We start from the raw sequence: 17364 nt of genomic DNA, 5'->3' as shown, positions 1-17364 counted from the left end.
CTTTAGGTTTTCATTCGAAAAGTCTTCTTTAGGTATTGGTAAAACCAATTGGTATTGGTATGAGAAAATTGTGCTTTGACATGTTTTGGTTTTGATGTTTTGGACGCTTCATTCAAGATGGACCTTCGTCGATGTTCGCGCAAGTTTTTAACTGAGTTTATTGCACTTTACGAAAGTCTGCCATGTCTTTGGCAATTAAAACATAAAGACTATAGTGATCGCAACAAAAAGGCGCAAGCATACGATGCTTTAATTGCGAAATATCAGGAGTTTGACCCCAGCTGCAACAGGGAAATCGTGGTGAGGAAAATTAATAACTTGCGGACAGTGTACCGCAAAGAATCGGTGAAAGCGAGCAAGTGTGCACTTTACAAGCCGTCCTTGTGGTACTTCGATTTGTTGCATTTTCTACGGGATCAAGAGACTCCAAGAATCCCCATAAACACGATGGAAGACGCAGTTGTCGAAATGTTTTCAACCGAGGAAGAGGTAAGAAAAGAAACTGCACTGCACTAGTTTCATACAGATTTTTCTTGAATTTTATAAACTGATCTTGCCCCCTCATTGTTAAAATACCCTTTGAATTGATTTAGCATCATTGAAAATCTGGCCTCTTGTTCCACGATCAAGTTCGTGCAACGGGCCACACCAAGCGTAAATCGGACCGCAAAAACGTCAGAACATTTACGCTTCGTGTGGCCAAAAACATAAAAACGAAATGTCGAACGTGTTTAGATTCGTGTTTTTGGTCCGAGAAAACAGAAATAGAAGAGAATCAAAATGATTTATGAATATGTTTTTTTTCTGTTTTTTTCGCTTTTGTTGCTATAGCAGTTGCAAAGCGTTCCAGCCATTCAGCAATTCCCAGCCACTCCACTTTAGTTTTGGGGAACTGAAAAAATAAAAATTAAAGCATACATAATAACTAAATTGCACAATCAAAACCTAATGCAAATTACTGAAATTTCACACTGTTTCATATTTTTAGGAACAGCTGCAGGATATTCGAGAGGAAGACACAGACCCCCTTTCAAGTGAAGTGCCAACTCCCCACACAGTATACAGTAATACGAGCTCACGGACTGTTTCGAGGACAAGGTCTAAGTTTCGGACGAGGAAGAGAGAATCGAATGGCGACGATACGATAGAAACGATTAAACTTGTAGGGAGGAAGCTCCAATCGATGGAAAATGAAGATAGTTTGCAGGCGTTTGGGAGATATGTAGCCAACAAATTAAGAAGCATTAGTGGCGAGCAAAGCGTTATTGCTGAGAAATTAATATCCGATGTATTGTTTGAAGCAGAGATGGGGACGCTAAAAAGAAATTCCCGATTGTTAGAAAATCCAAGCGAGCAAAATCTATCATCTCAGGCGAGAACATATTTTAGAACGTTCAGTAGAGATCGACAGCTATAGAGTTGCGACCAAGAAGCCTTTCGGCCTAATATAAATTTAGACTTTCTACGATAGTTATTGGATTCCATTTGATGACGATTGACGATTTCAGATATATTTTCCTAATATAGGTAAGCTGCAATCCGAATTTTCAGCCTTCCATGATGCGCATAAACCGTGAATTGATCGGTCAAAGTCCAGTGATAAAAATTGCACTGCCAAGCCAACTTTAATTGACTACTCTAATCTCTATCTCCATCGATGTTTCATTGCGAGCGTGAAACATTTCACGCGCGCTGAAACCTTTCAAACTGGTTTTACTATTTCTCAATAGATGGCGCTTGTGGCACAGAAAAAATATCTCTCTCTATTTGCTCGGAAGCTAGGAAAAAACAGAGACCGGGAGCGCGAAGCAATACAGAGAGAGAACACACTCAGAGAGAAACACAGAGAGAGTCAGGTTCGAGAAAAAACCCGATTCAAACTACGAAAATCCCGAACACGAAACGAGAGAGAGGGAGAAACTTTTCTCTCTCTCGCTGCGTTCCCAGTCTCTGTTAGCAAAACTGGTGGCGCCATCTCCTGTCTCCTGTCAACCCACAAACGGTTTTTGCTGTTAGCAGCAATTGGAAGAAAAAAAAAAGAAAGAAGCTTCAGCTCAAAATCTCTAAAATAAAGATAATAACAACAACAGGTAAAATTCCACGTTATTCGGACGTGTTTTTTCCGGTTTCGATTGACTCCGTGCAGATTCCGAGTTATCATCGCCGAACGCAGATTAGACATTTTGAGACAATTCGATCGTGGGCTAAAAGTGCGGATGGTACGTTCACCCAGTTTCTCGAAGTAATCAGTGATCAGGTCCGTTACGAAAATTGAACCCCTTTTGTTAGGTGTGTCTTGCGAGCGGCAAATTCGCACCGAACTCATTAGTTTCGCTTAATTATCGTGCCACACATACTCACTCTGGTGGTGCGGTTCGCGGTATTTTCGATTAAACGCCAAAAGTGCGTAAAGTGCCGGGTAACGGCCGAATCCGCGTGCGTTTGATCCTTTCGGCTTTGTTCTGTGGCGGGTTCTTGCACCGCATCGAAAATTGATCCGGATACCTAGTTTGTGCGTGGCAATTTTGCGGCGAAATCAATAGCTTTGGGCGTGAGGGAGACAGCAAAACACAGGAGCACGGGTGCGGCTAATTTGCCACCGACTGGAAGCGTGAGTGTGAGTGTGCATGAGGTGCGTAAGGTGCGCTTCGCGAAAACGGCACGAGGAAACCGAAACCGCCGCCGCCATCAACCGAGAAGAAGAGAGTGAAAACATCAAACAACGCGACGCGCTGCGGGATAGAGCAGGACGGGGAGAGCGGGTTCCGAAAGCCATGCGTTCCGTGGGAAGGATAACGGAAAAAGGCGCGCGATTTGGAAAAGCAAGCAACGCGCGCGAGAGGGACACCAACAGCCGGGCAGCTGTTGCGCTCTTCGGTTCGGTTTCCGTTGTTTAGAGTTTCCGGAAAAGGTGGACAATGCCAGGAATGCAAAGGATGCAACTCCCAGCAAAGACGTCACCGATTATTTATGATCCCAGGTTGCCTGGCAACGGTACGTGACTTCTCCGAAATTGCGGAATGGAATGCAAAAAACCGCTGAATGCCCCGGAGAACAGCTGGTAACAGCGTGCCGAGCGTTACGGACCCGAGCGTTAAGAGGCGAACGAGAGGCAAAGGCTCCGCAATAATAACAACAATCGATATTTGCAGTGTGAGATGTTTTTCCACAAGAAGCCTACTGCGCTGCAGCTTCGCACACGGGATCAATAATGCAGCGCACAAGTCGAAGAAAGATTTGTTTACATCACCGCAGTGGTCGTCGTGGTGTTGGTGCCGGGCCCCGAGAGGCTGGATTAATTCCCGCGCGAAGGCGGCAGCGGACCGCGGAAGGTGGAGCAGTGTTTGTTGATAGCGTCCCCCCCGCGCGATGTGTGTGAGTGTTGGTTCCAACGCGGGCCCAACGCAGGATACCCAGAGAGTGCGGGAGAGAGAAAGTCTGCGGCCGCGCAAAGAGAGCGAACGAGAGGCAACACACTGGTTCACTGGAAGTTAAAGGGATGATGATGTCAAATCACACTTCCATAATCTCCCTCTCGCGCGCGGACCGCCCCATGGCGTGTGGGGTTGGGAAGGCGGCGGTCAGCGGACAGGGCCGTATAAAATAGCGACCGCGAGTGGCCAGCGGTTTCCAGTGAACTTCCGGACGAGCAAGCGAGACGTGGCGACGAATCCCATTTCGCGAGTAACAACACACCCATGCTGCGCCCCAATCTCGGTCGGTGGTTGCTTTGTTTAACGTTACAGATTGTTTGTGTTTTTTTTGCCCCGTCTTGAGTGACCAGAGGCGCAATCGATCGATCACTCTAATCGCCTGCTTTGTGAATCAGCTTGTGGTTGTTGATTAATCACAGTGCCTTTGGAGGAACCGATCACAGCGTGGCCAACGGAGTTCTAGAAGCCTGATCGGATCCTCCTTGCTGCTCAGCGAACCTTCCGACACTTACCTCCTCTCTGATCTGTTTTATCGTTTCCAGGGCAGCCATAATGTAAACAGTCTGCGGAGATCGTGAAATAAAGTGCATCTATTCGAAACGATCGTAAACATTACAGAAATCGGCGTAAACATAAAAAAACGTGATCGTGAACGAACCAGTGACCCGTAGCGGATTGATATTGGTGCTCTTGGTGGTGCAAAAAGGACATTGCCCCCCCGGGGAAGTGTAGTTAAACAACGTTGAGTAAAACTTCGACATGAATCTATCGTTCGCCGGCTGTGGATTCCTCGGTATCTACCATGTCGGTGTTGCTGTTGCCTTCAAGAAGTATGCCCCGCATCTGCTGCTCCACCGCATCAGTGGCGCCTCGGCCGGGGCGCTGGCCGCCTGCTGCCTGCTCTGCGACATGCCGCTGGGTAAGTAAAAAGGCCAAGAGGAATCCTTACAAAGTGCAATGTCACGCGTCGAGGAACGAAGCAACGGCTCCCGGTCAAGTTCGTTGCCAGTGCCGGAGGACCTTAGAGTGTAACGGGGTCGGTCCAAGGCGAGCGAAGTATCATTGCAAACGTGCGGTAGCGTAGCAAATTGTGGTGCATGGCCGTGTTTAATTGGGGTAGGCAAAGAAAGGAGAAGCTTCCTTGAGAGCCACTTTCTAGTTCTTCAGGTAACCAATGGGCTAAAGGGTCGGGTACATCGGGAAAACGCTAATTTGTTTAATTTTTTCCACACAATGCAGATGATGATCTGGCCTCCTGTTGGGAATCCTCGAAACAGAACGATTAAAGATTCCTCAGAACACACGACAGAGAGCGATCGTGGAACGACTGCCCGGAAATCGATCGACGATCATTCACCATTGGCGGGTTCGAACAAACAAGAATGCGATTCATTCGATCGATAGAATAATCATGAGCCTGTCAGAGCCTCGAGCGCGTGTGTCTAACGCTAGACACGTGTCCGGATTGTCTTCGAGCCCATCAGTCGGCGCGACTGTTGCGCGCGCCCACCGTTTGATTCTCGCCCCGTTCCGGCGGAAGCTTTCCGTCGGATGCATTAATCACCATGCACGGAAAGAGTGATCGCAATTGGGTCGATGTTTAGTCACACAGCGCGTCGCGATTGGTCAGCTGCTGGCGGTCGAAAGTTCAAACCGCTTCCCTTTGTCTCAACCGAGGCTCCCGACAGACTACAACGGGTTCCCCCCCTGAAAAGGGCTACCTCCTAATCCCGTTTGATCGAACGGGGCAAGATAAACAACTGCCCCGCGCCAGCTGTATGTCGTGATTGCTCACGGGGCCCGTTGTTTGACGTCGCGTGCTCTAATCTGAGGCTCGCGATCGCACGGACCGATGAGATCATGCTGTGTTCGGTGGTTGATGTGAGGATTTTCAACACGCCCGACCTTTGATCGATTCGTTCTGGGATCCCGGACCGGTGCTTATCGCGTCCCAACCTGTCGAGAATATTCATTATCGCGCTCGGGGGTGGAAGCTGACGTGTCCCCCACCTAATCTAATCGCCGAACGAGCCTCAGGATTGGTTCATTACTCCTGACCAGCACACCGAACCGTTTGGGCTGGGACTATCTTGCCCTCGGGCGTTCATTGAATTTTCGATCCCAAATCCGCTTTTAATTAAGGCCCGCAAAACACACCGTGGGATTTGTTGCAGAACGGTTTCGCGATCATTAACTACAACGCATACGAGGGAGCAACTAGAAGAACTTAACCTTGAGAGGGCGAGAGGCACATTTGGTCAAAAGCAACTTCGTGGGGCTTCGTGAGAGGTTTTTCGTACAGCGTGACGCAAAATACGAGCCGCGCAGTTGGCGCAGTATTATGGTCGTACTTTCTCCATTACGGGCGCGCACTCTTGGGGTTATCAGGGGGGCCGAAGAATTTCAAGATTGCCGCTTTTTGCCGCCGCCTCGAACCAATGCACCGGATTCGTTCATCAACACGGCAGCGGTCAGCGTAAAACCTGGCCTGGTGTGTAGACGTTTAAAGTGAGGCCCAATTGATTAGGCGAGACGTTTTGCGTTTTGGCCAGAAGGAGCGTAGAGTTGTAGAAACTCATCACTGTCATCGCCTTTTTAGAATGGGTGACCCGGTTAATGGGTCCGTTTTCGACAATCAACCCGCCGGGGGCGCCCCGTAGCTTTGTTTGCCTTTGCGGTTAATGAACCACCAATCGCCACAGCGCCTTCCGGTGGGGCTCCTTTTAATCCGGATTTAATCGGTACTCCGAGGAGGAGCCACATTCCACGGAATGTTTACATATTTTTGAGTCGCAGAAAGCGGTTTCTGTGTTTACCTCCGTCACTGGAGTGTCAACCAACCAGGGGAAGGAAAAATAAATGGGTTATGTTTTGCACAGTGCGGCGGGGCCAGTTCTAGCGAAACAGAAACCACAGAACCGGTGGCGCACTAGGCGATCGAGAGCAGCTTGCCGCACCACCACACCGAGCGAGGGTTAGTTGAATAAATTATTTGCAAACCACAGCTCGTCCGTGGCCCGGTGTGTCCTAGTAAAGCGACCCATTATGCGGGTCATTTAAAGGGTTGCCACAATGTGTTAGCATCCAATTAACCGAACTTCTTGCGCGTGTTGCGTTGCGTGTGCCTGTCGGGGCGAACCATCTCAAGGGGTAGCGTTAATGGGCCGCTGCATCGAGATTGCACACGAACAAACGACGAACCACTTTCCCTTCGGAAAAGACGAATGCACTTTTGGTTTCTCAACAATCTGCTGGCCCGGGCGGGCGTAGGGGTTAGGCAATGGTCTGGTGGGAAGCCTTTCACTAATCGCCACATCAGCCAGAGGGAGCGAGAGAGAGAGGGCCACTTTCCACGGTCTCTGCTGTCTGTCTGTCGATTGACTCTGCGGGTTCTGCGCTTGTCTCGTGTTTGCAGCATGGCCCGCGTGCCGTAGTTGCGAACACAAAGTTGGCAAGGTCAAAACCACGTGCATCGTTACTTAGTTGCAGTGCACGCAATGCGCGTGGAAACACGGGTTTATCGGACTCGCATCCTGGTGCAATCGAGCGACGATGCGTCGGTTGACGACGCTGGACAACGTTTCGCAACACGTGACACGAATTTATCCGATTACCAATGTGTTGCCAATTTGTCGTGCCACACTGCACGTTGGGTCACACAACAACGCGCGGCCAATAAACAACGGCGGACCGCGCTGTGTATCAATCCAATTTTATGCTCCGCGCTGTGATTGTGGCGCTCGCTCCAAGCTGCTGACGCAAATGCTGGCACGATTTGCCCGCCGCGCAACGGGTTAGCCCCGGGGTTTTGTCGCACTTAGTGTGTCGTGTCAACTGATAAGAGCCTTTACGCTCTGCGGGAGCCAAGATTCAATGCCAGTCCGTGCGCTCGACGCCTCTCAATGGCCTCGTCCGGTGTGGCCTGGCTGACAAAAACTAGCCCGCAGCAGCCGCGATTAGCAGGAAGCGGCTTTAGGTCGGATCCTCTGAATCCTTTGTCCGACCTCCCGCGGGGGGAACGCGATCGAATATGGGGTCAGACGAATAGGTCAGCCGCCCGACGAGGTGGCGTTATCAGCCCGCGGCGATCCTTTCCCTAATCGCAGGCTCTCTCCAGGCGAGGCGAGAGGTGGCGCGATCGTACGACCGGCATTGTGTGTGGCCTTTCTTCGTTCAGTGTCTCGAAGGTCCTCATGAATGTGTTACGGCGCCCCCTTCCCCCAGCTTCCTGTCCCGTCATTGACGTCATCGTATTGAGGAAGGATCGCGCATCGCGAGCATCGCTTATCGTAACGCGCCCCGACGTAATTGTTTGGGCAAAACGCACAACCGTCAAGGTCACCGGCGTGCGCCGTGTTTGTTTCCACCGAGGCCAAGGGTTAGACGCTCTCTCTACAGCCGGTGCCGGAGGTCAATTACGGGCAGGACCTTCAATAGGAGAGCTTAAGCCCTGGCGGGCGAATTCGCAAACAACTCGCCGTTGACCTTGGCGCGCGTCCAAACTAATTCAAACGGGGATGGTAAATGCTTTGCACGATGATTAGATAAGAAACAGGCGACGGAGAAAGGTAATAAAATCTGGCCGGAAAAGTTGCGCAGTAGCGCGTCTAGCGAAACTTGAAAAACAAACGCCGCGGATCGGATCGAAGGGCTCGCCCAAGTGCCGCTCCCAGTACCAGGTCTTGAGGGGGGCTTATATATCGAGTGTGACCTCGAGATATCTGTATCGCGCACGCCGCGTGGTTGTTGACGGCTACGACGCATAAACGCTCAATCAACGAGCGCAAGCGAGTTACGCACAATGCCCCAGGGTGACGGGCCTCCAGACGGCGGTGCGTCATAATTTCGAGAAACTTCCTGCCGTTCCTGGTGGGCACGGGTATTAACTAGATTCGGAGACTGTGGAGACCACCCGACCGCTGCGGAATGTAGGGGAACCACCTCGAGTCGCCGGTGGGCGGAAAGGGGTTGAAAAATCATACGATGTGGCGCGATGGCACTACTACCAATCCAAAGCGGCCAACATAGGGGCCCTTTAGTCGTGCGTGCGTGCGCCCGCGCTATCTCGGCGTGTCGAAATAGTGTCTGTTGTTGAGAAACTAGCCCGATGGCGTGAGCATAGCCGAAGGGCCCTGATTCGGCCAAAGGGACAGAGCGAGAGAGCGGCCAGACGGCCCACACATTCCTTGGGCGATGAAGAGGGTCTGGGTCGCGGCGAGTCGTGCGTGTGTCGTCTGATCAAACGTTTTTTGGAGGCACGGCCCGTACCGGTTTTTTGGCCACCGAGAGAAAAAGTGAGAGAGGTGTGTCTGCATGAGAGTGACGTCAGCAGCGAAGGGCCACAGCAGAGCAGCTGTTGGTGGTGCTACTTGAAATGCGTGAAAGGGAAACGATCTCACGACGATCCCGGATCGGCCCGAGTGACTTATTTATCCGCTTTACGGGTTTCCTCTGACTTTCCTATTATCTAATCGCTCTCGGTGTGGTTTCCAAGACGAGAATTAGCTCCTGGGTCGCGCTAGCTAATGAGCCCGTTCGATCGGTTCTCGCTCGTATCATTACGGGGATTACGGGGTTACGAGCTGCGGGAGCTGGGCGACCTTGCCGCGCGTTGCGCAAGATAATGATAACCTCTCTGGGCCCTCCAGGGAAGCCTATCATTAAGGATCATTGTCATTCACTAATCGATCGCACCGCGCCCCGGTTTTTTTGCAGGTGAAATGACCTCGGATTTCTTCCGCGTAGTGAACGAGGCGCGCTCACACTCACTGGGCCCGTTCAGTCCGCGGTTCAACATTCAAACCTGCCTGCTCGAGGGTCTACAAAAGTTCCTGCCCACCGATGCGCACGAGCGCGTCAACGGAAAGCTACACATCTCGCTGACGCGCGTCTACGATGGCAAGAACGTGATCGTGTCGCAGTTTAACAGCCGTGAAGATCTGCTGCAGGTAAGCGTATGATCAAGCCCCCGCGGATTGGCCACTCTGAACTGATCACTTTCTATCGCCCCTCCCGTAGGCCCTTCTTTGCGCGTGCTTCATTCCGGTGTTCTCCGGGCTGCTGCCACCTCGGTTCCACGGTGTGCGCTACATGGACGGGGCGTTTTCGGACAACCTGCCGACGCTGGACGAAAACACGGTCACCGTCAGCCCGTTCTGTGGCGAGAGCGACATTTGCCCGCGGGACAACAGTGCGCAGCTGTTCCACGTGAACTGGGCCAACACCAGCATCGAGCTGTCGAAGGAGAACATTAACCGCTTCGGACGCATCCTGTTCCCGCCGAAGCCCGAAATACTGTCCTCGTTCTGCCAGCAGGGGTTCGACGATGCGCTTAACTTTCTGCACCGCAACAATCTCATCAGCTGCACGCGCTGTCTGGCGGTGCAGTCGACGTTTGTGGTCGCGGAACAGCCACCGCTGAACCTGGAGGAACAGATGCTCGAGGAGTACGATCCGGAGTGTAGCGAGTGCAAGGAGTGCACGCAGCACCGCGAGAACGCGCTGGTCGGCAGCATGCCGGAAAACGTGCTGACCGTGTTCCAGACGTACATCGAGCAGGCGAACAAGGGGCTCATCAACTGGGTCTTCCGCCATCGGGGCGGCAAGCTGCTGACGGCGCTCTCCCTCCCAGCCACCCTGCCCGCGGACATCATGTGCGCCACGCTAACAAAGTAAGTGGCACCGGGTCGATTCGCCTCGCTGTACCCACACCCACCCACCTTACATGCGTGTGCTGGCCACACCGCCGATTTCCGCTACCACCATTCTGTGTTTGCGTATGTGCTTGTCCGCGCGTTTGTTCGTTCCATCGTCCGCCATCCCGCGCCCGCCTCGACCACAGTAGTGTGTAGTAACCGAACTAACCGCCTTTCCCGTCCCACGCCGCACGACCCACACCCCACAACAGTGCCATTGGCGATGTACTGGAGCAAACCCAGTTCCGCTTTCGAGTGCTGGGCAATGTGCTCTGCCCCGGCACGGGATTACCCGGGCGGCAACCGGCCGGCGGCCGACCGACAACGCGTACCAAATGTAACCATCTTGTCTACTCCTCCTCCCCGTCGTCTTCGTCTTCCTCCGGCGCCGTCGATCGACTGATCGATAGGTCCCTCCGATCCTTTCCGTTTCCACCCGGTAGACAGGTGACGCTGGGATCAGCGATCTCCCCCGATCAGCGGCGGCGTTTGCTGGCGGCCCTCAACAAGCGATTGGTATACCGGTAAGCGCACGAAATTGTCCTCTCTCTCTCTCGCTCTCTCGAAGACGTATGTGTATGTGTAAGATACGTGTGTAGTTTGCCTGCGTTCTGTAGAGTCCTTCGTAGAGTCGCATACTGATCGGTGGCGGAAATAACGCGGGGTGTGTGCTGGTTTACGTAACAACTGATCGAACATCAGGCCACATCGTATTAATGTGTCCCTCTTTCCTCCAAAGGCTAATGGTGGCCGCACCGTCGATAGGCAATCAGATCTGGGCCGTGAGCAAATTCTTCCTGAAGAACCTCAACACCTTCCTGCTGAGAGTGGGCCGACGGCAGAAGGTAAGAACCCGCGATCGGGCGATCAGGTGATCGGTATTTTACCGTTTCCGGTTTCCCTTTCAGCACCTCCAACAATTGACGGCCAATCTGCAGTGCCAAATTGCCCTGACCGAGTACAACCAGAGTGCGGCGCAACACCATCAGCACAGTCACCGAAGCTCGATCATCGACATGCGAATGGATGCCGACGGGTAAGCCGGAGCGCGAGCAGGTTCCGTTGGAATGGCGGTGCATCACTACGTTTCATTTTGCTTGCAGAAAAACCTACGCCAAAGAGATGATTCCGAGCTATAGTGCCCAGCACTCGGTGATCGGTGATTTGGACGCATTTGACCACGTGCTGCAGGTTTCTTCGCATCACGATGCAATGTACGCTTACTATTACATGGACGAGGACAATAAGGTAAGCGGGAGGTTTATTGCAGCCGCGCCCTCAGAACAGAATCTAATGCGCTTCCATTCGTTCCCCGGCAGGTGAAGGTGACGGAGATATTCGACATGAGTGAAAGCGACAATCCCGCCCTACAGACGGCCAACGAGCGCGAACTGAACCAGCAGCTGGAGTTCGATACTGACTGGGAAACGACACAGCCAGGTACAGGGCGGCGGAAGCGTTATAGTTGGACCTCAACCATGGCACATTGTGTATGTCTCTGCTCGCTCATCTTTCCATCAATCATCCGGGTGCCCCCCCTCGCGGGGACCGGTTTCAAGTAGCACTTTGGTTCTAGTGGTGTGTGGTGCATGCATGTGACGGGTGTCGCTTTCTTTTCAGACCTCCTCATTTCGCAACCTCCATCCACACGCAGTGTGTAACGGATCGGGGTCTTTGCAATCGCCACTAACGCATCCCGACACACTCGACACTGTTTGCATCTAAATGTGTGTTCTGTTCGAATTGAATCGCTTGATCACCGCTACGATCGTTTAACCGCTTAACTAATCACCTGATCTGATTGGCCTCCCTCCCGTAGATTTCCTCTGCTCCAACACGTACGGTGGAGACAGTATGATCGACATCGACGAGTATATCGATCCCAGCCTGTTCATGAGCGGCAACCATCATCACCTACTGAACAATAATAACAACAACAACAACGGTGGCACGACACAGTATCCCGGCTGGGAGTGCTCGCAGGTTCAGATCGAAGAGCTGCCGACCGACTTTAACGACGACTCGTTGCAACCCGAAGCGGACCAGCAGCAGACGGCAAGCCTAATGTCCGAGTCGGCCACGCTGCTCCTGAGCAAACCGCCACCATCCTACTCGATCGAGATGTGAGCGGCCCTCTCCGTGCGCACGACGATGGTTCGTGAATACGTGATTGTGATAGACCCGGGGGACGGGCTGAGATCACTCCCCGATGATCCAAAGGAGGTCGGTGCCTTATGGCCTTTCGAATGATATTACGAGCAGGGTGCAGGGCGAGCTCCAAATGCAGAAAGCATAGCTTTTTGCAGGTGCGTGTCCATTCACTGAACGCCATGGCGCAGAGCGGGGGAAGGGGCCGCGTTAGTGGTTAGTGAGATGAACCGTCCTTCCACAGCACAGGGAACAGCTGCAGAGCGGTTGCAGCTTCGTAGAAGGCAGAGGCAATATAGGCAGGAACCTATCAGTCAGAACAGAGCAACGGCCAGAGCCAGAGAGAACCAACAGACAGTTCCTTCGGGTTTCGGATTTTAACAGGCAGGGGGGGAGGAGGTTGCGGAACTACGGTTGTGGATTGTAGATGTGTAGTTAGAACATACCTATTCGCGTAACATATCGTCTGGCGTCTCTCGCTCGCCCCTCGCCGCCGGTTCTGGCGGCCGATTTTACCACTCTCCCGAGGAGGTTTCGTTTTTAATTAGCAAAAAGACCAAAAGCAACATTATTGTTATTGTGTTCGAGAAACGAATATGTGATTGCAAACAAAAAACAAAACCATGAAGCAAAGCTATTGCTAGTTAGGCGAAGAGAGGTTTCGGGGGGGAGGGCTCCTCATAGGTTTTAGTTTATCGTCGCTTCGTTCGGCGTCGCGGACGTGCGGACAACGCTTCCTTACCAGCCACAGACAGTGGCGATTAGGTTTAGTATCGCGCGCGGGGATCACGCGGCTCACGATCGTTACCGGCTCTCGGGGCTCGGAGGACGCAGGAGGAGGCTTTTTTGGACTTCTACCAACGGCTGTGCAATAGTGGACGACGACAGTGGAGAGACGATAGCGATAAAACGTTTGCTTTACAGAGAGAGAGAGAGAGAGAGAGAGAGAGAGAGGCTCACTGCCCAATAAGAGACGATACGCCTCGTCAGGCTGACCCGGAGTCGGAACCTTTCGGACCACCACCGGACACTGAGAAAAGGGACAAGGGACCGCTTTTTGTGTATGCAATACTAGATAGATAGATGAACAATTTTTAAACGTTGCCACCGAGTAGTGGTGCCAACCGGGGCGCTGGAAGACGAGCGCGCGAAACACAGTTACAGTTATTTATACGATTTACCTCATACGCATATAGTCTATAAAGTGCATTCGAGTAACGGCAAACGGCTAATAAAGGTCCCCCGAAAACGGAGTCGGAAGCCTTCGAGCGGAGTCGTCCTTCCTTCGAACGAGAAAGCACGTGCGTGCCGAGGCACCCGAGCGAAGGGCTCCTTTGTGTTCGCGCGTGCGGCATGCGCACTCGGTGCACCCGCCTGCGGAAAGAACTGTCACACATCCTTGATGTTGACGCGGACGTTGAGGGCATCCTGTCAGCAGGCATCGGAGAAAATCGATAGGCTGTGCTGGTGAGGCTGCTGCTGCTCCTACTGGGCGCTCCTGCACGCAGTTGGTCATGGTGTTATCTCACGAAAGCCACCACCACCCCCGTGGACCGTGATTCCGTTCCGTGAGACTGTGCGAGACTGTCCGCGACTGATGTGCCAACAATAATCCGATTGCCAAAGCGACTCTTCCTGCCTGCCAACATGTTTCCTCGTAGTTAAGGTTTACGCGAGCGAGCCACACAGCGACACAGCAGCGAGGAGCGCGCCGCGGCACCAACCGATCAAACAGAACGCTGTGTTAATAATCTAAGGACACCGGAACGGAACGGAATCCCTGCAGCAGGTCCGCGAGCTACGGAGTGGGCCACGGACTGGTGCTAACCCTCGCCATCTCTTCTCTCGCCAGGCCAGGTGTGAACGAGCATGAAAAAGCAAAACGTTAGGACCATCTCGCTCATCGTGTGCACCTTTACCTATCTGCTGATCGGAGCTGCCGTGTTCGACGCGCTCGAGTCGGAAACGGAAAAGAAGCGCTGGAAAGCCCTGAGCGGTACGTATCGGCCGTGCCCGTGACGCGAGCGGCTCTATGTTGAACGTCCCCCCGTTTTCTTCTTGCAGCGATCGAAAATGTGCTCATCACCCGGTACAACATTAGCGCCGAGGACTTTAAAGTCATCGAGACGGTCATTATGAAGTCGGAACCGCACAAGGCGGGCCAGCAGTGGAAGTTTTCCGGTGCGTTCTACTACGCCACCACGGTTCTGACGACGATCGGGTACGGCCACTCGACACCGTCCACCGTGAGTGGGAAGATATTTACGATGTGCTACGCGGCCATCGGCATCCCGCTCGGGCTGGTGATGTTCCAGAGCATCGGCGAGCGGGTGAATCGCCTGAGCAGCGTGATTGTGCACGCTGTGAAGACGTCGTTCAACTGCAAAAAAGCGATCGCCTCCGAGGTCGACCTCATCCTGGTGGTGACCACGCTCAGCTCGCTGACGATTGCGGGCGGTGCGGCGGCGTTCAGCAAGTTCGAGGGCTGGAGCTACTTCGACTCGGTGTACTATTGCTTCATCACGCTGACCACGATCGGGTTCGGGGATATGGTGGCCCTGCAGAAGGACAATGCACTCAACAAAAAGCCCGAGTACGTGGCGTTTGCGTTGATTTTCATCCTGTTCGGGCTGGCGGTGGTGGCCGCCTCGCTAAATCTGCTCGTGCTGCGCTTCGTGACGATGAACACGGAGGACGAGAAGCGCGACGAAGCACAGGCCATCCAGGTATGGGGCGAGACACGCTGCTCCGGCACATTCGCCACAGATCTCTAATAAACGCTCCCTTTCCGGACATTTTAGGCGTTGCAGATAGCGGTCAAGCTGGACGGTGACATCATCACCGGCAACACGGGGGACAGCGTGGACGAGCGGTGCTACGATCGCATCTCCGTGATCAACCAGCTGGGGGTGTGCCACAACTGCCCGACTAAGTTCGACATGACGGAGGCCGGCAACGGGTGCTACATCGACACGAACTACCGCTTCCCGCTGATGGAGTGCGAAATGACGCAGCTGCGGTCACCGCCGGCCATCGGTGCTGGCAGCAGCGGTGGCCAGGGATTGATGAGCGACTTTGAAACCGACGACGAAGGCCTAATACAACCGCTCCGGTTCGACTTCCACCCCAGCCGGGGACGAGCATCGGTCTAGAGGCGGCCCGCCGTCGTCCCCTCATCGGAGCCAGCCAGCGGGTCGCATGTGTCGCGACAGCCAAGGTCAATTAGTGGCCGCGATTCATCTTCCTCCCGAAGAGTACACACTTTTGTATGAAAACATTCCTTCAGTGAAAATGCGTACGAATTGGTTTATATAATAAGCGGAGAACAGGAGAGCGTTAGCTGTTAAGAAGCGGAAGGCGCGATGGTGGCGATCACACGGCACGTTTTAGCATAGTACGATAAGAAAACAATTTAAATTCCGGGAACAATCGGTTTGATGCAAGTTATAATAAAACGCGAGGCGAATTGAGAAACATCCGCGGAGTCTGAGATCGTACCCTTGTTCGTCGTGCACACCCTTTAATTGCTATAACCGGTTCCTCGGGCCCGGGGCTTTTAATAGGCTCAGCCACAGGACAGCATCAAATTCATGGCGCGTTAAGGAGGGACAAACGGTGACCGGAATTCACCTGGTGGACTGAAGGAAAATGGCAAAGGGATTGCAAAATTTTGCAATCTAAAGCGTTTAACGAAACGCTGGATCGTTTTCTCTTTTATTTGGCGTTTATTTCAAAAGTTCAGAATATTTCTATTATGTACGCGGTTAGCCGCGAGCCTGTTTAGAAAAAAAGTAATAATTTGCAAAGGATAATTCTTTTTTAGTGAAACGCTTCAATGGTAAACAGTGGCGTATCCTGTCCCTTTATTTTGGGTAGCAAGCGTTTTGACGTTTTGGCGCGTTTTCAAACCCACCACACCCGTTAACTTCCGACTGCCCCGACCGTTGACTTCCACACCGGCTTCCTGCGCAATTCTGACAAAAAAAATTGTTTTAAGGTGACACGCGTCTGATCCTGCATTGGTCGGTGTTCGACAGTCACAAAGTAAGAATGCGGAAAATAATTTATGTTCTGTTCTGTGTTCAGGGTTCCCCTGAAAGTGCACCTCAAGTGATTTACCTTGTAATGTATTTCGTTGTATTGTTCCCAGGATGAAGGCAGACAGCGCCTAGGCGACCGGCTGCAGCTGCTGCGTCATAAAAGGATGGCCTCCAAGAAACGAGCTTTTGATGGATGGGATGGCTTTTTGATGGTGGGGCGTGCCGCCAAGGGAGCTCTACCGTGCTGCGGGCCTTATGCTAAATTAAGCCCGTGTGCCGGTACAGCAACGAAGTTGTCAGAAATGTCATATTCAACCTTCATAAGCACCAATTTGTCTCGTTAGTGAAAGAGACAAATATAGAAAGAACAAGACGTAGCGCATTAATATTTACAATAGAGGAACCGATCGTGGTTTGATTAAAAGTAATAAAAGCGCGGTGAATAGCGCGAAACATCTTAAACTGCAGTAATTTTGAAAACGAATCCGAAATCCGTGTACCTCGAGTCGTTTGGGCAGCCGTCACGGATTTGTAAGCCTGCTCTAGTTCCTCTAATATTTCTCCAATGTTTGCAATGAAATTGCTTTATTTGTAGAAAGTGCCCAGCATCGGCTAAGGAACGATATTCTTTATGCTTTACTGTCGGGGAAACCTTACCACCGGAATCGGAACTCATACGAAGCACCGCGGGTCTCGTTTTTCAACCAGTGACCGGAGGGAACGGGGCAACAGATAAAGAGAAATCGCCCCTTCATTCCTGTTTATGTATGAACACAAAAGTATGCAAATTGGGGGATTCGGAAGAGTGTTGTATTCCATCGCCCACGGTGGGTCGCGAGGCACGCGTTCTCTTAAAAAATTTGGCGCGAAACTTGTGGCCACAGTGAGATGGGAATGCGTGATGAAATAATCATCGAGGTGCCGTGTTTCGCTACCTTCCTTGCTGTGGCCGCCCGACCCAATCATAATAAAATGTAAGGAACGACTTTATGTTTGGCTTGACTTCAGCCGTTGTCTTGTTCCGAAGGTTTCGGATCTTTCCCATTC

The 17364-nt window shown here is 52.3% G+C and overlaps 2 protein-coding genes across 5 annotated transcripts; both read left to right on the top strand.

The window, feature by feature from the left end:
- The first annotated feature begins 3649 nt into the window (after positions 1–3649).
- On the top strand, positions 3650–13530 carry LOC131206237 (1-acylglycerol-3-phosphate O-acyltransferase Pnpla3-like). 4 transcript variants are annotated; one of them, XR_009156786.1, is made up of 10 exons: positions 3650–3717; positions 3977–4353; positions 9150–9382; positions 9453–10105; positions 10869–10974; positions 11038–11165; positions 11233–11377; positions 11449–11569; positions 11750–11856; positions 11949–12077. XR_009156786.1 is itself a non-coding variant. In XM_058198709.1 (10 exons), exons 2-9 carry the CDS (start codon positions 4194–4196, stop codon positions 11852–11854), a joined length of 1701 nt encoding a protein of 566 aa, XP_058054692.1. In that variant the 5' UTR covers positions 3650–3717; positions 3977–4193; the 3' UTR covers positions 11855–11856; positions 11949–12077. The 4 variants fall into 4 exon arrangements, 3 of the variants coding, with proteins under 3 accessions (XP_058054692.1, XP_058054691.1, XP_058054693.1); XM_058198709.1 differs by having other exon boundaries at positions 11449–11619; XM_058198708.1 differs by lacking the exon at positions 11750–11856 and having other exon boundaries at positions 11949–13530.
- Positions 13531–14146: 616 nt separating this feature from the next.
- On the top strand, positions 14147–15516 carry LOC131206211 (two pore potassium channel protein sup-9). The gene is made up of 3 exons (XM_058198673.1): positions 14147–14273; positions 14342–15003; positions 15079–15516. The coding sequence occupies exons 1-3, from the start codon at positions 14147–14149 to the stop codon at positions 15427–15429; spliced, it is 1140 nt and encodes a 379-aa protein (XP_058054656.1). The 3' UTR covers positions 15430–15516.
- The last annotated feature ends 1848 nt before the right edge of the window (positions 15517–17364 follow it).

The sequence above is a fragment of the Anopheles bellator genome, chromosome 1, assembly GCF_943735745.2.
Source record: "Anopheles bellator chromosome 1, idAnoBellAS_SP24_06.2, whole genome shotgun sequence".
In the NCBI taxonomy this organism is placed as follows: Eukaryota; Metazoa; Arthropoda; class Insecta; order Diptera; family Culicidae; genus Anopheles; species Anopheles bellator.
This window is presented reverse-complemented; position numbering and strand designations above follow the sequence as displayed.